The sequence below is a fragment of the Paramacrobiotus metropolitanus genome, unplaced genomic scaffold (assembly GCF_019649055.1).
Source record: "Paramacrobiotus metropolitanus isolate TYO unplaced genomic scaffold, Prichtersi_v1.0 Parri_scaffold0000056, whole genome shotgun sequence".
Taxonomy (NCBI): domain Eukaryota; kingdom Metazoa; phylum Tardigrada; class Eutardigrada; order Parachela; family Macrobiotidae; genus Paramacrobiotus; species Paramacrobiotus metropolitanus.
The window spans coordinates 252,503-274,231 of record NW_026570276.1 but is presented as its reverse complement, the minus strand read 5'-3'; the positions used below and the strand labels follow the sequence as shown (position 1 = coordinate 274,231).

Below are 21,729 nucleotides of genomic sequence, written 5' to 3'. Positions count from 1 at the left end.
CGCTTATCGCACCGTTTTGAGAACAAGAATTATGTCAAAATATATTTATGGTAGTACGACCCGTACTTATAATAAACAATATCGCCGAAAAATCGCAGTTATCACCGAGTGGATTACAATTAAAGTGATATCACTGACCTCAGTGACAACAATTATCACCGACGTCAGTTACAATTATTTAAAAGTTAACAAAACATTACCGAGCTCGGTTACAACTCTCATCGAAGTCGGTTACAACTCAGGCTATATAATTATTGCAACACGAATTAACGAAAAAAAATTTAAACGAATTAAATTACACCATCATGGCAGATAACAGTCTATTATATAACATTGAAGATTTTACTCGTATCGATTGTACCGGCGAAAAGTACTCCCATAAATACCGACTGCATTTCAAATGTTTTTCTGTGAAAGTTTCTGATTTAGAAAAAGTGCCGTTTTCGGAAGTACCAGTTGTAATCACGCTTATTTTGGAGCGCATATTAGATACTCTTTTGGAAGACGTGGGACCAGATGAAATGGTAAGAATGCGACTTGATTCTGGATCTCTGAATCGGCCAATATGAACGCCGCCTATTGCACGGTCGCAGCTAACGGTAGCACGATGGATGGCTGAGGTTGCGCGCGTGCTGAATTCGTATGAAGAATTTGTTATCGACGACTCCTTCGAAATTTCACTGCAATACACCGAAATTCCTAAGGGCAGCTGCAACCGAGACGTACCGCAGCTTCTCCGCCGAAGATTGGAAAAAATGAAATCAGTGGTTATTATTAAAAATACGGATAAAATCTGTTTGGCCCGTGCCCTTGTTGTTGGAAAAGCGCATGCCGACGGAAACAAAAACTTGTACCGGAAGCTTATACGTGGTAAAAGGTTGCAGACCAAGGAGGCCCAGTTTCTTGTTACCCGAGCGGGATTTAAAGAACAGGAATTTAACCTTCGGCACCTTCATAAATTCCAAGAAATTCTTCCTCACTATCAGATCATTGTGGTCAGTGTGGATCATGCAAACCTCATAGTGTTCAGTGGAAAACTTCAACCCAAGCAAATCATCCTGCTGCATCACGATCATCATTTTGACCTTTTAAAATCTTTAGCAGCCTTTTTTAGGAAAAAGTATTGGTGCTACGCGTGTAATAAAAGTTATTCGGAACGCGCTGACCATCGCTGTTCAAATATCTGCAAGTGCTGTTTGAGGTCATCTTGTCCGTCAGATCCAAGTTCTATGGTGCACTGCAACGACTGCAACCGTGCTTTTTTCGGACCAGATTGCTACGCTCACCATAAGATTGGACCATTGAAAGGACGGCCAAAAAGAAGGAGCATTTGCAGTTTGGTCCAAATCTGTAAAGATTGTTTACGGATTGTCTCAATGAAGCGAAGGAGAAACGGTAACAATCATCAGTGTGGTGAGATTTTCTGCAAGACTTGTAAAGTGCATGCTCTACCCGACTCACATCACTGCTTTATGAGACCACATCAAGTCAATGCAGAAGAACTGGAGCTAAACGAAAACGCCAGCTTTTTATACTTCGACTTCGAGACTTATGTCGGAGAGAACAACGTTTTGGTTCCCAACCTGGCGGTAAATTATTTTTTTTTTGAAATTACTATTAGCTTGATATCATCCGGTATTGTTACAGGTGTTACAGGATGATGACGGTAACGAATGGGTGTTTCCGGCGGAAGACGCACCTTTGGGCGGTGATGTGACTGATGCATTATGTACCTTCTTGTTCAACGAAGAGCACAGAGATCACTTCATCATTGCCCATAATTTTAAAGTTAGTAAAATAGGATGTACTCAAATTTCGCGTTTTAATTGTCACATTTTTCTTTCAGTCGTTCGATGGCTATTTCATACTCAACTGGCTACTAAAAAATGGAGCGGTTCCAAAAGTCATTCTCAATGGTGGCAAAATTCTACAGCTGGATGTACCTTTGCTGAATATACGTTTCCGGGACAGCATTAATTACAATCCTCAGAGCCTCGCAAAACGGCCGGCAACTTTTGGGTTACCAGACATCAGCAAAGGGACTTTCCCACATCGCTTCAACCGCAAAGAAAACTGGGATCAAGTTGTCCCCTTTCCGTCGATGGATGAGTACGGTTATCAAGGAATGAATACCAAGTCCAAAGACTCATTCCGAGAATGGTACGAAAAAGAAAAAATGGAGAAGAACAACCTTTTTGATTTCCGTCAAGAATTCGTAAAGTACTGTAAGATGGACGTTACTGTTTTACGGTTATGTTGCCAGCAGTTTAGAAAACTGTTTCAAGGAATAAGCAAAGGGCTGTGCCCTTTCGTCTCGTCCTTAACAATTGCCGGTTTGTGCAACAAGTACTGGCGCACATTCATGCTGAAACCGGAACAGATTGGACTGCTACCACACGGTTTAAACGCAAGAAATCGCCACCAGTCAGTAAAGGCCAAAAAATGGCTGTCCTGGATGGAAGAGGACGGAAATTGTGAGATCCAATCGGTCATCAACGGTTCCGAGCACAACATTGGACCATACCATGTCGACGGTTACAGAGACGATATTCACATGGTTTATGAATTTTACGGCTGCAGGTTTCATGGCTGCCCAAAATGCGTCGCCCCAACAACCCTGCACCCTTTCCGTGACATACCAATGTCCGAAATTTATAAAGAGACGCTCGATCGCGAAAAGTACATTCGAGGACAAGGATACAATCTGACTTGCATTAGAGAGCATGAGTTTGATGAAGAACTGAAATCAAATCCTGAAATGAAAGCTTTTGTCTCCCGCCTGCAGTTCATGGACCGATTGGACCCGCGTAACGCTTTCTATGGTGGTCGAACGAATGCGGTTAAACTTCTCCACAAAGTAGACGGTGACGAACAAATCCGTTATTATGATGTCAACAGCGAGTACCCGTTCGTCAACAAAATCAAGCGGTATCCTGTTGGTCATCCCATTATTATAACTAAGAATTTCCTCGATATTCGAAACTACTTTGGAGTGGTGGTGTGTGAATGCTACCACCTGGGGATCTGGCCTATCCGGTTTTACCTTACCGCTGTGGCGGCAAACTGACATTCCCTTTGTGCCGAACGTGTATGGAGAAACACCTTAACACCAAATGCGAACATGCGGATTGTGAACGTGCCATTACTGGTACCTGGTGCACATCGGAAATTTTGAAAGCGCTTGACTGTGGATATGGCGTAGTCAAAATCTTTGAAGTTTGGCACTTTGACAAGCATGAAGACCGACTGTTTGAAGGTTATATTAATCAGTTCCTTAAAATCAAAACGGAGTCCAGTGGATGGCCCGCAGAAATTCAGACGGAAGCGCAGAAACAAAAGTACATTGCGGATTTTAAAGAACACGAAAACGTTGATTTGGACTATGAAAAAATAAATTCGAATCCAGGTTTAAAGGCACTAGCCAAGCTGTGTTTGAACAGGTAAAAAACCTTTATTGATATTTTTTTTTAACAATTGTAGATTCTATTTTTTTTCAGTTTTTGGGGCCGCCTGGGAATGCAGGACAACAAATTGAACACCATGTATATCAGTGAACCTGAAAAGTTTTACGGTATGCTACTGTCGGGAAAGCATCACGTGAATTCTTGGGATTTATTCACGGAAGAAATTGTTCAAATTACGTACACAACCGAACCCGGATTTGTCGACCGTAATCCTAATACGAACGTCATTCTTGCAGCGTAAGTGCTATACGTTGATTAATAATAACCATATATCGTGACTCAGATAAATATTTCAGGTTAACTACCTGCTGGGCGCGACTGCATTTGCTAAAGTTTATGGAGATGGTTGAAGGTCGACTGCTGTATTTTGATACCGGTTGGTTACAAAGGTTTTTCATGCTAGTTTGCTTTTTTTAACGGTTGTTTTTTTTGCAGACTCAATATTTTTTGTAACTCGTCCGGGAGCTGTTGATCCTCCTACCGGAATTTTTCTCGGTGATTTAACAAACGAATTGAAGCCAGGAATATACATAACACAGTTTGTCAGTCTGGGAGCCAAAACCTATGCCTACGTTACAAATGATAGGGCCAGCGTTGTCAAAGTTAAAGGTTTCACCATAAACGGACGCACTAGCGAGCAGATCAACTATACAACGATGCTGGACATGCTGGAAAACCGTAACGTAGTCGATGTACAGTATCCTGATATTCTTCAAAGGGTCAAATCCAGTTTGAGCATTCGTAACGCAAGTGCAGTGAAACGATTTCAAGTAACTTATGATAAACGTCGTGTTATTGATGAACAGTTTAATACAGTACCATTTGGTTACAAGTTGGTTTAAACCAGTGATTTATTAAATTCATCAAGCATTATCCGAATCTGTTGAACGGCTGCGCACAACTGCTCCGTTGTTTTTAAACCGAGAAAATTGCATTTACCAGAGGAAAATAACACCGCTCGACCAGTGCTTAATTTAATCGCTAAACCACTAAACAATTCAGGCGTATATTCTAAACTGAAAAAAGCACTAAATTTTTCAATGTGCACACGCTGTGAGAAAGCATGGTTCCCAATGACATTCACAATTCGGTAATCGGTTACGGTATAAGAAATTCCTATATCCGAAAGAAGATTTGCAAAGTAAGTTACCAATTCTTGGGCTTCCGTTTCGGTCCGCGCTCCATTAACAGTTATTTTACCGTTTCGATATAACTGGCAGTGTGCTTTGAATGGTAATAGGCGGCGCACCTGCAAACCCGAGAATGTCTCAGAAATATATTGAGCCATTGGTAAAAGCTTCTCAATTTTCCGAAGGTCCAGGGTAGTGTTTAAATCCGCAACGGCAACTACATTGGTGATTATGGGCATCGCAATGGTACCACAATGCGAAACGTACGGCTTTACGGAGTGTAGAAACGGGTAGTGATGTCAACTTATGAAACGGTGGGCAGCCAAAGGTTTCCAGGTTTTTTACTTCCGGTAAAAATTGTTCCAGCAACCGGCACTTCTCTTGCCCTTTTGCCAAGAATCGTATTCTGCTAGGACGTCCAATTCTTTTAAATATGTCTTCAACGGCGCAACTCACTTGGTTGCAACGGTAATCTCCTTCGGTATGGCACAACAGACCGTGTGAATGGCGAGCTTGTCGTGTGAGGTCGAATTTGTATTGGCTGGCACAACGCGGTAACGTGAAGGTATATAAATTTTGTTCAAATTTCTCCGGACAGTAAAATGCCAGTTGTTTAATATACTTTTTACCGTTGATGACAAACCAATCTGCGTCAAGAATGCAGGGCACTGCCATTTTTTCCTCAGATATAGAGAAAATGTTGCAAAAAAATACAATTTCAGAACGGGTGACCTTTCGAATATTGTAATTTATATAGAATCGAACTGAACTGGTTGTAACCGTGCAAGATGATTGTAATCGTGGAGAGTAACGATTGTGTAAACGACCAGAATTACTGTAATCGTACACCATTATAGTGCTGTAACCGAATACGGTGATTATCACCGAACAGGATTATAACGTTGTAACCTAGCAAAAGTTACTGTAATCGTGTACGCTCACAATTGTGGACTAAGCTGTGGGGTACTGCACGTTTAGATCGTTGTAATCGAGTTGGATTACTGTAACCGTGGAAGTAAACGGTGTGATCATAATTTGCGGTCGTGAATGAATTGTATATAAACGGTACCGCTCACACTAAGACCGTGCAGAGTTTAGTTTTGTTGAATTTTGTTTCATCTAGATATTGTATAAACCATGGAGTTTCTTGACTTGTTGGCACAAAAACGACCGCAAAGAGGATTTACAAAGCGAAAACGCCCAGGAGCCGAAGACGATACCAAACCGGAAGCAAAGAAAGTGAAAGGTGGCGCTGTAACCGAAGGTACGCCAACGCATCCACGCTTTGCTTTTACACAGAACGGCAAGCCGGTTTATCGATTTTGCAACGACAAGTTCGTTTATGTTGGTACGAATACGGACGCAAAGAAAAGTACGATTCGTGTTGTTTTCGGGGAATGGAAAGAACAGCCTGATAACTCCTGGAAAGCGACTTGGGGGAAAAACATTGTGCTCTCCAAAAAAGGATTTCTCCGTTTGGCGGCTCTTATGCTGGCTGGAAAATCCGACATGGACAAGACTGCCCGAGCCAGTTCAGCAGAAACAGGGAGGTTGACACCATTGTACTTACTAGATGGAAGTATGTATTTTGGTTGGAGTCGTTTTAGCAACGCAAACGTGGCTACGATTCGTCGATTCAATGTGAAAGCTGGCGACATGGTCCCGACCCGTTGCGGTATTTCGTTCGGTGAGCGCTGTTATGACGGACTGAAGGAACTGCTGAAGGATCTGCAGTTGATTAAGGACATTGCCAAGATTCAGAAGGAAAGTGGCACTGAGGATCCGATTTTGGAAGGTTTAGCGTACACTGAACTGGATGAAAACATAGCTGATGCCTTGGTTCCACTGGTAAAACTGATGGACGACGGGACTGGACCGAAGAATTACACCGAAAATTACCGCCCATCGGATGCGGAACGGAACGGAGCTGTGGAACGTCTACAGGAACTGCGCATTGTGCATGGTATCTTGTTTGGGTTAGAAAAGCTGGGAATTGAGCAAGCTCTGGAAATGGATGTGGAGTCTTATTTAATGTTGCATGAGAATCGTATTCGTGGAAACGTTGGGCGCACTATTGCAGCGGATAATTGTTGACGTGTTAAATTGGTTAGCAAGATAAACCGGCACTATTTGTTTTCATATTTTTATTTCAATAAACGCTTGCATATTTGCCAAAGCAGAGCCCCATCAATCATGTTTGTATTTATGTCGAAAAAAGAATTCATAAACTGACACACCATTTTATCGTTGCTTAGTCGGCTATCCGTAAACAAATGCACAATATTTGTGTAAGATTCACCACCACAGCGTCGTAAAATAAAAAACAAACAGTACTGTCCACATACAGTACTGAATTCAGACTGAAACTGTTCATTTTGTAGAGTTATTTCATTGACAGCCGCCAGTGACGCGAAATGCTGAGAGTAGCGTTCCAAAGTTCTCCCGTATGAATCAAACATTTCCATTTTTCCAGCTTGTTCCTGGTACAGCGCGATCCAGTGCTCACCTTCCTGGTCGGCGGGGTCTGTATTTACCACACACGCTCCCGGGAAAGGTGCCAGAGTGGTTGGAACTTGATCACTCGCGTAGACCCCACGAAATACCGCTGTGGTCTGGGGATTCCCGTGGAGGGCCGAGGTAATTTCTTGTGTGTTCATGTTGTAAAGTCGGCCACATCACTGTAGACAAACAAGCTTTGATTCCCAGTAGAGTATTGACCGGTCGCTCCGAAATAAAGCTGGTTAATTTTGGATTAGGAGGCTTAGCCAGAAATGACAGGTACTGGATACTGACATTCTTTGTTTCCATAGGAAATGGACCAATGTATGCATTGCTGTTACTTTCCATCGGCACATCGGGTTTTAGCACACTGTGTTCAAATCCCAGCGTTTTTTGCAGGACTATCGACGACGGGGGAAAGACGACAGAAACCCGATCGTTGCTAATATTCAGTCGGACCCGATGATTGGTGGCGGTCAGCAGTTGCACGGTAAAGGCTCTGTCGGCTGTTAAAGCGCTCTTGTCAGCGTGTACTGTATCGTCCACCATGTACGATCCAACTTTGGGTACCAGTGAATTGATTGTTTTTAGAAGCAAATCGGCATCCTTGTAATTTCCCGGAGGGATGGTAATCTCGTCGGTATGGACAACTTGGCCCGCAGACTCCAAAAAGTTTGCTTCGTCTTTCTTTAGTCTGAATTCTTTAACGATGTGCACTTCAATCTTTTGCTCGACGGGAAGAGTGAAAAAGGAATTGAGGTACTGCAGTTCAACCAAGGCCATTTCCCATTTTCCTTTCAGGGTAATGGGATGTTTCAGTTTGGTCGTCCAGTTGGATGGTGTGTTGCTGGGGTCCGTCGCCACATCGCTCGGGAGCGTCACGTAGAATGGTACGCCTTCGTACATGATGATGCCTTTATCCAGGAATCGTGCTCAGGTCCGTAACCTAACCACCGAACTAGTACTCTATCACCACGGCGTCTAATGATATGGTCGATTGTATGCTCTTTCTGCTCGGGGCGTGATATTTTGGAGAGCCCGTGCTCATAAAAAGTTCCTTGAATAGGTTCGTCTTGATAGTCCTTTAGTCGATATACCGGTACGATATGTGAAATGACTTTATTGATGTAGAACACTTCCTCCTTAAATCGATACGTATAGCCTTTTTCGACCTTGGTTTTATGCACGGCTATCCGGACGGCATCACCGACCTTAAATCGAGGTGGTCGAACTTCTCTGGTTGGATACAATTTGTTGAATACCGCCAAAGAATTGTTCTGAGTGACATCTATCGGTCGCAATCCATGTGCTCGATGTTTAGAGTGGTTATACGAGTACACCAGATCTTGCAGTTTGTCAATGTAACGGGTCGAAACTCGCGCACGAAACAAGCGAAACATTCTTGTTTTGATGGTGCGAATGACGCGTTCAGCCATGGCGCATTTGATGTCTTCGTTTTCCGATGTGAAAAAGATGATCACCGCATTTGATCATTCGGTAGGACATGAGAACGTATCCTTAAATAGTCCGGGCAAGTAGGTCGTAGATCTAATACAAGAGGTTGATACGGTTCCGCTGTGACTTTATTATACGCATCCACTAAATGTTTCAGTCCAGTTTGTCGTGCCAGTAGTGCGATCTGATTAACATCGCGGACGTTCTTAAATAGTATCAAGTACTGTGAATTCAACGTGATGTCCCGCATAGACTTTCCTTGTTTATAGAGATTCTGCAGCATCATGATGACTGAAACATTCTTGTGATGAATGCCGCGGGTGAACAAGTCAGAACATCGAACATCCTTGCACAAATCCGTGGCCAAATCATCAATAATAACCAGTGTATGGTCAACGCTATCGGCAGAGTGCAGCTCTGAAAACAGGTCATCCAGACCGTGCAAGAACTCAACCTGCGAAACCTCTTTTTGTAAGTCATCGAAACCTTTCTGCCACTGACCGTAGCAGTACAGTATTCGTGTGGGTCGCCGATCAAAAACTAAAGCATTGTTTTTCAGGAGAGTGAATACAAATTGTGTTTTGCCCGACATTGTTGGCCCGCAAACACACATACCAAAAGGAACGCAAAAGCGTGGATACTCATTTATTACGCTAAACATTCTTTTTTATGTCATAAAGTATACAGAACATCGGAACAGCTTTAATAAACATTTATGCAAAGAACAGCTTAACCTTTTCGAAAACTAGTTGGCGACAAACAGGACATTCTCGCAGTCTTTCCGAACAACCAGTACAACAAACGGCATGACCACACGGAAAAAAACACATGTAAACCTTTTTATCCAAACATACACTGCATTCCTTATCTACTTGAGAGTTACCATCCAGTCTCGCTACTGTGATGCGGTCCTTAATCCGGTTTGCCGCCTCCACCAAGTCTTTCAAGTCAAAATAGAGCCACGCGGTCTTATTACGGAGCAGAGCCTTGATCAAATACGTGTAATGGCATCCAAGTTCTACTGCATGGGCTGTTAAGAAGTCCCGTCGATCGGTTCGTGGACCAGTCACCCACTTTCTGTGGTCCATATCGTGAAACCTCTGAACATAATATACAAACTCCAGTCCTTGTTTTTCAATCAGAAATTCACATCGAGGCTCATGAATAGCATGTTCAATCCATGGGTCGTCGTCCGGGGTCCATTTTTCCAGTTTTCGACCACAGCAGAAACACTGCACTCGATCAGCAACCTCCATGAAATAGAAACCTGCCATTGCCACGTCTCTTGGCCGTTGTTGGGCGTACACAGGCCACTCCGCAAAAGTGCCGAACCGATCACGGTAATTTACCATTGCCGGTATATAGACGTCACCGTCCGCTACCATTGCTGCATATGGGCACTCCGGATTATCACAGCGGTGTTCGAAGATAGGCTTGTCTCCCATCGCCCAGTCAAAATGCACACAACTGCACGTGACACATTTAACTTCATCACCTTCTCCCGTGTAGATATAACCAGCTTCGGCCAAGGACAACGGAGAAATATATGCCAAAGGCCAGTTGCCAAAAGTTCGCAAGCGATCTTCAACATTCATCTACAATAAAAGTCTATTTAAGCGATGCAGCATCGTATAAATTTACAAAAGCTGGCACCATGGCTAATTTACAGCATATGCTGTGCTATGCACGTAACTTGGAGCGAAAATGCGAGAAGGTGCTTCTGATTGTTCTCTACGTGGTATTTTTTGTTGTTTTTGCTATTTTCGTTATCGCCGAAGGAATTGGAAAAATTGTACAGAGTGACCACTGGAATAATACCTTACGTAACTCGACATCCTGACATACCTTTTCTGAGGAGAGGTAAGACCATCCAATACGAGTAAACACACTGCTGAAACATCCGTTAAACGCTACTGACACCTGTACCTCCACCAATCGTTCTTTTATACACGTAACTGTTGTAATCGAAGGCGATTATAAGTAATGATCACTGTACACGGTGACCACAGTTATAAAACAAACAAACAGTATGATAACTGAACTCGGTTACAAGTATGATCACTTGCAAGAATTATTGTAACCGAGTACAGTGACAACTGCTGCTACATAAATGTGCAGCATTCAACAAGTAGCCTTCAGTTGTGTTTTATTTTGTTACAAAAATAATCACATATTTTCTGAATCTGAAATGTCTGCAGTTTCTCGCTCGGTCATGGAAGCCGCTTTCCGTAATTTGTTTGGAAAGCTTAGTGCCAGTACGCCGGAAATGGTTTTCGATGGAAAACGCGTGCCTCCAGCAATTCTTCCTCTGTTTGTGAAACTTCAAGGCTTAGAAAAGCTAAGCTTGATTGATTGCGACCTGTGGTCGTTGGAGGGCTACCGCGTTTGCCATGTCTGCGCATCCTCATGTTGGGAGACAACCATATTGATGACCTGAGCATCCTGCCTCAGAGCTGCCCCAATTTGGAGAAGCTTTCCATTGTCGGTAACAAAATCGGTCTCCGTGACGAATTAGAGCCACTGACACTCTTACCAAAGCTGCGGGCATTGGACGTTGAAGGCAACGAGTTGTGTGAAATTCGCGGACACGACCGCTGGCTGGCTGATAAGTTTCCGAACGTTACACGTTTTTTAATCACGGCTTACGATGTGGACAGCGAGGATGAGGAGAGTGGCGACGACATTTCTTGGTTTCTCAGCGGTGAGCCGACTGATTATTATTCTTAAATCTGCACGAAAGTAATGTATTGGTGGTTCAAAGGTGAATCCATATGAGATTCCGATGAGGACGGCTACAACGGAGACGATGATGATTCACACACGGACGCCAGGGTGCCTGAGGTTATCACGTTGGACTAGTTTTTCTCTGATGGCAGTTCTTTTTTTTGTATTTAGACAATGTTTTTAACGCTACAATAAAATAAGACATTTTAGGATTCTTGCTCTGTTTTTTTTTAGATTTTTTCAAACACGTGAATAAAGGCAGTACAGAACAAGCGTGCGGTTTTCTTTTCGTTTACGCATATAGTACAGCTAAAACAGTACTTCACGCCGTATCCGTATTACTGTATACGTTCGCCACATTAGTTAAGCTGCATACTACTGTACTGCAGTTCCCACCCACAGAAATGTCAAGTAACTTTACTACATGCGATGCCGAATATAAAGACTACAATGATAACAAAAATTAAATGAGAGTTTTCCTAATTTTTATGTAATTTTCAGGTCCTATTGTTGCCGGGGTCATCGGTACAAAGTCTCCTCGATACTGTCTGTAAGTTTTACGACTAACAAATTACGCTGCTAAATTTGGCACTCTCTATAAAAATTAACGCTTAAAACGGCGAGAAAAGCTTTATTTGCTTCACCCTTGGCACTTGACCCTGCCGAACCATAAAATTGGTGCCATGCTTCCACTTTTTACACAGGCCTTGGATAGAAATCTAGGGTAGAAGTAGCAATGATTATAAACATCACGAATTTCTTTAATGGCAACGCATCTTCCTTTTTTTTATTACCCACATAGGTGATTGATTTGCTACCGCCCTATAATGTTCGTTTTTAAAACAAAATCAGATTTACTGCATCGCTCGTTTGCCAGATTCGGGGATACGATAAATACGGCCAGCAGGATGGAATCGACCGGGACCGGTATGTCGACTAAAGCCCGTTCGTAACCCTCACATTAACACTGAATCGAGATCGATGTTGACATTTTTATGTAAATTATGATGCGTGCAAGAAGTTGCTGTAACTGCAAGAATGTGGTGCGTGCATATTTAGCGTTATTTTCACTCTTTCAGCAGGTAAAATTCATATCAGCCCGACAACATACAAAATGGCTTCCCGAAATCATACACTAAAATTTGTGGATCGAGGCGAAATACTTGTGAAGGTCAGCCTTAACTTTTCCACGTGCAACCGTAAGCATGTGGCGAATACGTATGTTGATGCGTCTCCTTTAATGTATCCCGTCCGTTAATTTTTCCTTTGTGCGTCTTATATACGGATTGATTTTACAGGGCAAAGGCGTGGTTAATACATACTGGCTCGAAGCAGTCCCCGAAAACCAAAGAAGCATGTTAAGCCCTGTTTTGGCCCCATTACCGAATTTAAATTGCATTACCCGTGGTCAGCTCTAAGCTCAGTAAGCTGTATGCTGTGAAACGAGATGCACTTGCAGCTATTTGATTTTTAAAGCCGTAGCCTAGTTACCGTTTTAAATTTTGTCATACATGAATTTTGCCTTTGACGTGAGTAATCGGAGCAGCATCGTGCCTTTCCGATCTTGCTGCACTCGAATCCATGGCGCACCAATTGCATGGTAAAGTACTGTAAATCACAACGCTCTAAGACATCGAAGCCCCTGAACTTATACACCATAAATTATGTGAATGAAATGCGAATGCCATTTTATTAACTCTTATTCAATCTAGGCTCAAATAAGTTGTGTGTTACTTGACCGCATTTTGACATATGTACCGAATCATCAGGCATCCACCAATGTTGCTTATTAAACACAGTGAAAAAACCCCTTTCCATTTCCGAGCACCAGTATACGAAACAGGCGACTTTCTTTAAACAGTGTTTTTTGAATGGGTTTTTATTGTTCTATTTTCAGCAACCAGTTTAAGCATAACATACGAAAACATTACAAACCAAATAATGCGGAACTGAAACCATCGGAACGAGGAACGGTTGATGTTACAGACACCGCGTTTTTTCTCGTATTTCATATTATGCCATGGCGTTGCAACAAAATCTCGTATGATCGCGGCTTGCAGTAGCACACATACAGCGTTTTAACTTAGATGCTGCACTTGACAGCTTTTTCGTACGATATGAGCTATGCGGCACTGTAGCTGACAAACGTTCAGCTGGCTGAGAGCCGACTGCACTGCACTCACATGTGCTGCCTGCCTAGTCTCAGGCAGCACATGTGAATGGTGAATGTGCTCGTACAGCGTACGTCTCTCTGAGCTGCAAAAAAAACTGTCAAGTGCAGGGTTACTCTACAGTACTATTAATAGTCCTGGTAGCAGTAGGAAGCTGCAGCGATATCGGTAATACTTGAGCAGTACTGGTAGCGGTATGACTGTGGTAGCAAAGTACTCATAGAATTTTTGAAATGGACGACAAAATTTACTTAACTCCGGACCGTGTGCCGCTGTCAGCTTACAGCGCACAAGATGAATAAGCATCGCATATATCATCGCTATATCCGCTAACTGAGCAGTTAGCGCGGCACAAGTGTTCTCTATTCTCGCAATTCTACCTCGTGGTAAGTTTGAAAAACGATGTATCGCCCATAGACTACTATGTTAAAGAGCACCATCCGAAGGAAGTGGTTCCCTAGAGCAGTGATCACTTTGGACAAGACTTTTATTCAAAGACGCTTAAAAGGCATCTGACCTGGGCAGTTAATTTTATCTATTTAACTTAACGCGAGTTATTTTCGAGTTATTGGGTTATAACTCAACTCTTTAGCGTAACTCGCTCAGAAGAAAACTTAACTCTGAATTGGGCGTACTGACATTTCGGCATAGGGACATTTCGGCATTGGACATTTCGGCATAAGACATTTCGGCATAAGACCATTTCGGCATAGGGACACCATATTAAAAAGATTGTTTAAAGATATTCCAATATAATTATTGGATGAAATGTACACAAAAAACCTGATATTATGCGAAACATAAACAGTAACCTATAGAAATGTCCGTATGCCGAAATGTCCTCATGCCGAAATGTCCAATGCCGAAATGTTCTCATGCCGAAATGTCCGAAATGTCTTAAGGACATTTCGGCATGTCCTTAAGACATTTCGTCTTATGCCGAAGTGTCCTATGCCGAAATGTCCCTATGCCGAAATGGTCGGACACGATATATTGTCTCTGGTAGCGTAACTCGCGGTGTAACTCGAAACTCGGTTTTCCTGTATAATTAACTTAACTCGTAGCATAACTCGCACGCTTCCTGTACGTAACTCTTAACTCTAACTGCGAGCCAATTTTCTATATCTGCCCAGGTCTGGAAGGCATTATCAATAAACTGTGTTATCGCTGTCAGCTATAGGACTGTTAAAATTTTTTAAATATTATTGACTGAACACGATTATTTTGCGTTTGGATTGGCCAGCCCACTGGATTTCGCCCATGCAAGAACGTTTGGATTTGTTGGACTTGGTGGCTGAATATTGGAAAGAAAATTGGCGAAAACTTGTGAAGTCAGGCACGGAAAATGGTCAGGCCCTTCCAGAGCACAATAATCAATTTTCGGATATCCATTTTCTTGCCGTTTTCCTATCGTTTTCTTATTATCTGCATGTTTTATTATGTTAACATAACAGCTGCGAACTTGTTAGCAATAACGTAACCGCGCATACGGACGGTTTCTCTTGGCGCCGGGGATCCCAGATAAGGGAGAGTAAGCTAAGGGGAGCCCATTTAAGGCAGTGGTCGAAGTACTAACAGTACAAAGAATCTACTAGTACTCGTACAAAGAACTGCTGAACAAATAGATTCCGGTACGCCCATGTGCATTCACTAGATGCTTTGAGCAACTGCTCCACTTAACCATAGCCATACACTGAAACCATACTGTATGGTTAAGTGCGAGCGTATGGTAAGTGCGAATACCATACAAACGCGTCGTATGGTGGTCGACTTTCAACGGCTCCCCTTAATATCTGCACATTCAAATTGCACCAGATCTGCATTTTTATGATACAGAAAACTATTTTGAATAAATATTTAATTTTTTCGAACGTTGTCGCAACATGTTGCACGAGAGAAAAAAATCAAACAGAAGGCATCTAAAAGTCATAAACGGGCTGTCGCTGCAGACCTGTTTTCACTGCCACCTCTGTGGCGGTTGACAATTACACCAGCAACAAGTGTTTTTCCAGAGATTTAAACTGCATTAAAAATTTTAATTGCACTGAAAATCTCCACATTTTTTAACTCATTTAAAATGGCGAACTTCGATGATACTGCCCCACTTAACGCGAAGAATCGCAGAAAGGCAGCGTTAATTGATCGCTCATGTCAGGTTCGTGTGGAAAAACTGGAGGAGGCATTTGTTAAACAAGATTTAAAAAATCTTGTAAGAACTGGCACGGAGGGGCTGTACGGACGCATCGAAGCAGGGCTCACATCTCTATCCACCAGCAAACGCGACTCCCAGGCTTTAGGCGCACAAAAAATGCAGCATAAAGCAGCAGAGGCTCAGAAACGAAATGTGGAGACAGCCATCATCCAGAGCGCCGGATAGTCAATGTTTACTAAAAACAAACGTGTGGACGACCTTGCTGACTATCATCTTCCATCTTCCAGTGCCTCAGGCGTTACCGACGAACCTGACGATGACCTGTGGGTTGACTCAGAAGCCGAAGAGAAAGCCGCCATGCAGAAACCGGACTACGACCCAGAAACGTTTGAACGCGAGAAGGCTGCACGACGACTTCGACGAAAACGCCACCGTCCGGTCGAAACAAAGCCAGTGAAAATGTCTGCAGAGATGGAAGCAGTGAAAGCAATTGCAGATGGTGACAAGTTAAAATGTAAAATCAAAGAAAAAGAATTACAACAAACACGAGAATTTAAAGAGAAAGCATTAGAAAAGGACAAACAGCTGAGCGAGAGAAAACAGCTAAATGAAGAGAATGAACTTCGAACTGCAAAAGATCAGCGAAAGTATAACATCCGCATGCGAGAATAAGATCTGCAAGAGCGTGAGATCGCTTTACGAGAACGTGAATTGGCGTTAAAAGAAAAATTTGGTAGTGCATTATTAATTTTGTTTGAGATGAAATTTGTTACAGTAAATACAATAAAAACAAAGCGGCATACAGCTTTATTACTCATTAGATGTTACCAGATATTCGTTAAGATCAGGTGGCTCTAAACCAAAATACTGGCTGGCCTGATAATGATGTAAGCAGTTATGACAATCGAGAAGTATAACAGCTACGCGATACAGCTTATTGATTGGATTTACATACATTCGCATTTGTTTTTTGTAATCAAGAAACGTAAACTTCGAAACGACGTCTTTAAAACCCCATTCAACAGGCTCTCTTACACGACACATAGGTTTATTCAGCGCTTTTTTGCGGCGGTCATTCATTTCTTCGACTTTTGAAAATGGTTTTTTTACCAGTTTGCCTCTCCCGTAGCCCGAATCTCCATAAAGGCAGCATCTGTCTTTGCCAACAAATGTTGTAAATTCTGCTGTAACGCGTCCAATACTTTGCTTGAAATTAGAAGAGTGCTGTTGTGCATAGATCCACGGTGTCCTCCATACAGACTGCATATCATCCCGTTAGGCTGGAAAATCGCTTGCCACTTCGAGCAGTGGTGACGCTTATGACCGCTGAAACACTGATGCTGGTAAAACTTTGGGCGGCTGATCGGCCGTGCAGTTCCATCGATAAAGTCAAAAATCCGCGTAACACACCACCCTTCGCGGCGATTACGTAAAATCTTCTTCAGTAAGCCAGGTCTGGTTCCACTCTTCCAAAAGCCATCTAAACGTGTTGTCGATAAGACTGAGCACCCACATAAATATGCGACATTAACCGCTCTCAGACCGTCCAAAAAACATTCGTAGATCGATCCACCGTGAAGGATACATAAAGCGGCGCAACTGGCAGAAGAACCGAAGCACATCGAAGAAATGTTGCAACAAGACGTCATTGAATCATCCGACGCGGATTGGAGTTTCACGGTCGTACTGGCTGCAATGAAGAAAGGTGATGGCACTATGAGAACAAGGTTCTGCGTTAACTACATTCAGCTGAACAATCTGACGAAAAAGAACAACTATCCACTGCCGAATCTAGACGAACTGCTCGACACATGTGCAGGCAACAAATACTACGGCAAGATGGACCTGCAAAGTGGCTTCTGGCAGATCCCAATGGGTCCAGCCTCGAAAGATAAGACGACCTTTGTCACGCAAGATGGAATGTTCAGATTTAAAAGAATGCCCTTTGGCGTCTTTTAATGGACCGGCAACTTTTCAACTTTGCATGGATAAAGTTTTGTCGAACGCAAAGCGGATGGGTTGCGTTTTCGGCTACATCGACGACTTCATCTTCGCAAAAAAGACCTAGAAGATCTTTATGCAGAATATGAGGAACGTCCCTCAAAGTTTAGTCGATGCAGGCTTTACGATCAAGCCGACGAAATGCGAATCCGGCATGCGCGAAATGGTATTCTTGGGGCATATCCTCAGTGAGAATGGTATCAGAATAGATCCCGAAAGGTCATGGCAGTTTACGACCAGAAGAAACCAACAACTGAACGGCAGTTGAGGTCATTCCCAGGATTGGCGAATTACTATCGAAAGTTTATCCTTGGATATGCGCAAAAAACGGCTCATCTCTACGAACTGCTGAGACACCATAAAAATATCGAGAGAAATTGGTCAAAAGTTCACGTCCGAAAATTCAATGACCTTAAAGAAGCGCTATGCAAAGATCCAGTACTGAGGTAATTTGATCCATCAAAACCAAGAGTGATCGAATGTGACGCATCAAAGGAAGGGCTTGGTGCTGTCTTGTCCCAAGATAGACATCCCATCGCATACGGAAGCCGCGTTTTGCATGGAGCAGAAAAGAATTACGGAGTGACGGAATGGGAATGCTTGGCGGTAGTCTTTGCTGTCAAAAAATTCAAGTCGTACATCGACTACTCCGAGTTCAGCGTACGCACGGATCATCAAGCGCTGACGAATCTTCTGAGGTCAGAGACGAACAAGTCGGGAATGAACCCAAGATTGACCAGATGGGCATTGCGTTGCAAGGTCTCCGATTTAAGATCGAGTACAAGCCAGGCGAATACTGCGACAACGCAGGTGCACTGTCAGGAACGCCAATCGAAGGTCCCCCTTGCAACGAAGAAGAATACGATGAAATTCCTAACTTCGAGATTACAAGAACGAACTGAACACAGAAGAAACTCCAATTGAAGTATGGCAACTCTTCATGCAAATAGCAGAGGAAAGAGAAGAGAGATTAAAAACCGACATGAGAAGGTCAATGTCGGAGGAAAAGAGTCCTCAGCTCGCTAAAGAAATAGCAGAGCGTAACTCAAAAGCTACTTTTGAACCCCGCTCTTTTACCAAGATAAATGTCAATCGAGTGAGGAAAGAGACGTCAAAGCAGAAAGATGAAAATGTTACGGCAGTTAGTCAGAGAATGACAGACCGTAATGACCTTTCTGAAGCAGAACTTCCCTCCGAATACATACCGGAGGGGTGCCCAATCAGATTATTGAGATTTCCGAAGGCAGTCAAGAAAGGTCATAAGCCTCTTCCAAGATGCAAGGTCATCAAAGTTTGGAATGAACTCAGCACCGCGACAGTTCGCAGCGTTAACATCCAAGGAGACGAAGAAGAGGAGGATGGCTCAAATCTGCAACTTCGGAATAAGCAGCTGAAAGATCCGCATCTAGCGATGAGTATTGACGAATTGGAGCATCTGCAAGACGCAGACAAAAGGTCAAAGTTTGAGACGCATTACCAGTTATGGCATAGCATATTGTATCGCGTCAAAGACAAGGAAGCAAGACTTGAAAGGATATACGTCGTACCGCTGCCGATGAGAAGGGCTATCATTCATGCACTGTATGATGAAAAGGCAGCAGGTCATCTCGGCTTCGAAAAGACTTTGGCCGCAATCAGGCTCAGATATTACTGGGACCGAATGAGCACGGATGTAAAGAAGTACATTCTTGCGTGTCAAAAGATGCCAATTCAGAAAGACGCCGAGAAAATGTCCACCAGGAAAGCTCCAAGAAATTAACGTTGGACATCCATTCTTCAGAGTTTATGCGGATCTGAAAGGACCTTTACTCCCGACAAAGAAGAAGGGATATAAGTACACTGCGGTCTTCATTGACCAGCTTACGAAGTACGCATAGCGGTGCCAATGAAGACAGCTACTGTGAAGGAATTTGCGAAAGTCTTCGTGGAGCACGTGATTCTGGTGCCGGAGTGCCGCATATCCTCCACACGGATCGTGGAAGACTCTTTACAGCTGAAGTTTTGAAAAAGGTCACCAACGTGTTTAAAATCAAACACACGTTTGGATAGGCGTACCATCCCGCAGGCCAAAGTCAAATCGAAAGACAGATGCAAACCATCAGTGATGGACTGTCTCAGTATATGAAAGCCGGGAATGAAAGGAAGTTTAACAAATATCTTCCATACGTCGTATCAGGAACGAACCGCGTAGTACTTGCGACGACGGGATACTCAGCGTATTTCATGCTGCACGGAAGAGAAATGACGATGCCAGAAGATGTCGTCACAAAGACGAATGTTCCTGATGATTACTGTACTCTAGACGAAAGGGTGGAGACCTTGAAAAAGAACTTGATCTTTTCAGAGGAAGTTGCGAAGTGCAATATTAAAGACGCCTACGAGAGGCACACAGAACTCTAGGTAAAGAATGAGATCAGTAGCCCCATATAGGTAGCGTACGTAATTTACGTACGCAATTTAAAACAAATTTGCATTAGCTGCAGTGCATATCTTGAGAGCTAATCTGGGTTTATCTGTAAACAGGCAGTAGCGTGAACGAGTCTTTCCGTTTATATTCAGCCATTAACAACAATATCAATGCCTGACGGCAGTTTTGGCGCTTGCCAGTTGCACGGGATGAGTTTTTTTAGATTTGTTGAACTGTTGAGATGGGTTGGGCAGCCACACTTTAAATTAATCAAAACTCTTCAGCATTTGCACATTCCGCCAGGGCTGCTGTCGAAGTCTCTTCAGGTATCACAGGTATGATTTTTCTATATTCTCAGCATACGCACAGTTCTCCATGGTGGCTGCTGAGGTCACTGTAAAATGTGGATTTGCGGGTTTTGATTTTCCCATATTTGCAGCATTGGTAGCGTTCGCCAAGGGTGCTTTGAAAGCCAACCAAAGTACTCAGATCTGAAGACATTGAAAGCCTAATTTTCCCATACGCGCAGCATTCGCAGCGTTCGTCAAGGGTGCTTTGAAGGTCAGTCTTAGTAAGAATACCGAACGGCGTGCCGGTTCTGATTTCCCATATTCGCAGCATTTGCAGCGTTCGCCAAGGGTACTTTAAAGGGCAGCTAATGTAAGCCTAGCCAAAGACCTACCAGTACTGATTTTCCCATATTCGCAGCATTTGCCGCGTTCGCCAAAGAGTGCTTTAAAGGTCAACCAAAGTAAACCTATCCAAAGACAAGCAAGGTCTGATTTTCTCATATTCGCAGCATTCGCCAAGGGTGCTTTTAAGGTCAACCAAAGCAAGCTTAATTAAAGTCTTGCCGGTTCTGATTTTTCCATATTCGCAGCATTCGCAGCGTTCGCCAAAGGTTCTTTAAAGGGTAACTTATGTAAGCCTAGCCAAAGACATACCAGTTCTTATTTTCCCATATTCGCAGCATTCGCAATGTTCGCCAAGGGTGCTTTAAAGGTCAACCAGAGTAAGCCTAACCAGGACTTGCCGCGTGTGATTTTTCCAGATTCGCAGCATTCGCAGCGTTCGCCATGGTGCCTTAAAGCTTAACCAAATAAGCTTTACCAAGGACTTGCCGATTTTTATTTTCCCACATTCGCAGCGTTCACCATGGATGCCTTAAAGCTCAACCGAAATAAGCTTAACCAAGGACTTGCCGGGTCTGGTGTTCCCATATTCGCAGCATTTTCAGCGTTCGCAAAGGGTGATGTTAAGGTCAGTCTATGTAGCCTAACCGTAGGCAGGCCAGGTCTGATTTTCGCATTCTCGAAGCATTCGAACATTCTGCCAAGGGTGCGATTGCGGTCAGTGTAAATATCCTGATTAAATCAGGATTACATTGTTACTGCAGCAAATGCCGAGAGAATACGCCGAACCAAATTTTGGTTCGGCGTATTCTCGGCATTTGAAGTAGCAGTGTACTGTTTACCATTGGTTTTGTCTATGTACAGTACGTAAGTACTGTACATAACTATTTATCCAATCTGATTGGTTCATCGAGTAGGCGGCGACTTTTTCTTCACTTTTAGTATCTGCTCCGATACATACCGGATCAGCCTCACTGGCTACTATGTATTTGCTTTGGGTATGTATACAGTACTGTACGTATACAGTACTGTAATCATGTAATGTTATGGTATCGTATCCTGGATACCTTGTAACCTTAACAATGAACTTGGCG

At 43.1% G+C, this 21,729-nt stretch overlaps 3 protein-coding genes and 1 pseudogene across 4 annotated transcripts; all 4 read left to right on the top strand.

The window, feature by feature from the left end:
* The first annotated feature begins 426 nt into the window (after nt 1–426).
* On the top strand, nt 427–2,634 carry LOC129592824 (uncharacterized). Its single transcript, XM_055488951.1, has 4 exons — nt 427–1,589; nt 1,648–1,788; nt 1,847–2,215; nt 2,581–2,634. Exons 1-4 carry the CDS (start codon nt 612–614, stop codon nt 2,632–2,634), a joined length of 1,542 nt encoding a protein of 513 aa, XP_055344926.1. The 5' UTR covers nt 427–611.
* Nucleotides 2,635–2,705: 71 nt separating this feature from the next.
* LOC129592823 (uncharacterized) lies at nt 2,706–4,306 on the top strand. The gene is made up of 4 exons (XM_055488949.1): nt 2,706–3,440; nt 3,498–3,701; nt 3,761–3,840; nt 3,900–4,306. The coding sequence occupies exons 1-4, from the start codon at nt 3,007–3,009 to the stop codon at nt 4,304–4,306; spliced, it is 1,125 nt and encodes a 374-aa protein (XP_055344924.1). The 5' UTR covers nt 2,706–3,006.
* A 1,363-nt stretch (nt 4,307–5,669) lies between these two features.
* On the top strand, nt 5,670–7,145 carry LOC129592843 (uncharacterized). Of its 2 annotated transcripts, none has more exons than XM_055488970.1 (2): nt 5,670–6,700; nt 6,976–7,145. In XM_055488970.1, exon 1 carries the CDS (start codon nt 5,732–5,734, stop codon nt 6,686–6,688), a length of 957 nt encoding a protein of 318 aa, XP_055344945.1. In that variant the 5' UTR covers nt 5,670–5,731; the 3' UTR covers nt 6,689–6,700; nt 6,976–7,145. The 2 variants fall into 2 exon arrangements, with proteins under 2 accessions (XP_055344945.1, XP_055344946.1); XM_055488971.1 differs by lacking the exon at nt 6,976–7,145 and having other exon boundaries at nt 5,670–5,858; nt 6,000–6,826.
* Nucleotides 7,146–10,205: 3,060 nt separating this feature from the next.
* LOC129592842 (acidic leucine-rich nuclear phosphoprotein 32-related protein 1-like) lies at nt 10,206–11,544 on the top strand (annotated as a pseudogene).
* The last annotated feature ends 10,185 nt before the right edge of the window (nt 11,545–21,729 follow it).

Excerpts from the sequence above, each read along its gene's own strand:
- LOC129592843 (XM_055488970.1), top strand. The coding sequence starts at position 5,732 with ATGGAGTTTCTTGACTTGTTGGCACAAAAACGACCGCAAAGAGGATTT.
- LOC129592824 (XM_055488951.1), top strand. The coding sequence starts at position 612 with ATGGCTGAGGTTGCGCGCGTGCTGAATTCGTATGAAGAATTTGTTATC. Across the intron at positions 1,590-1,647 it reads TTTTGGTTCCCAACCTGGCG|GTGTTACAGGATGATGACGG; the intron begins GTAAATTATTTT and ends GTATTGTTACAG. Across the intron at positions 2,216-2,580 it reads TTGATTTCCGTCAAGAATTC|GTTTCATGGCTGCCCAAAAT; the intron begins GTAAAGTACTGT and ends TTACGGCTGCAG.
- LOC129592823 (XM_055488949.1), top strand. The coding sequence starts at position 3,007 with ATGCTACCACCTGGGGATCTGGCCTATCCGGTTTTACCTTACCGCTGT. Across the intron at positions 3,441-3,497 it reads GCCAAGCTGTGTTTGAACAG|TTTTTGGGGCCGCCTGGGAA; the intron begins GTAAAAAACCTT and ends ATTTTTTTTCAG. Across the intron at positions 3,702-3,760 it reads ACGAACGTCATTCTTGCAGC|GTTAACTACCTGCTGGGCGC; the intron begins GTAAGTGCTATA and ends TAAATATTTCAG.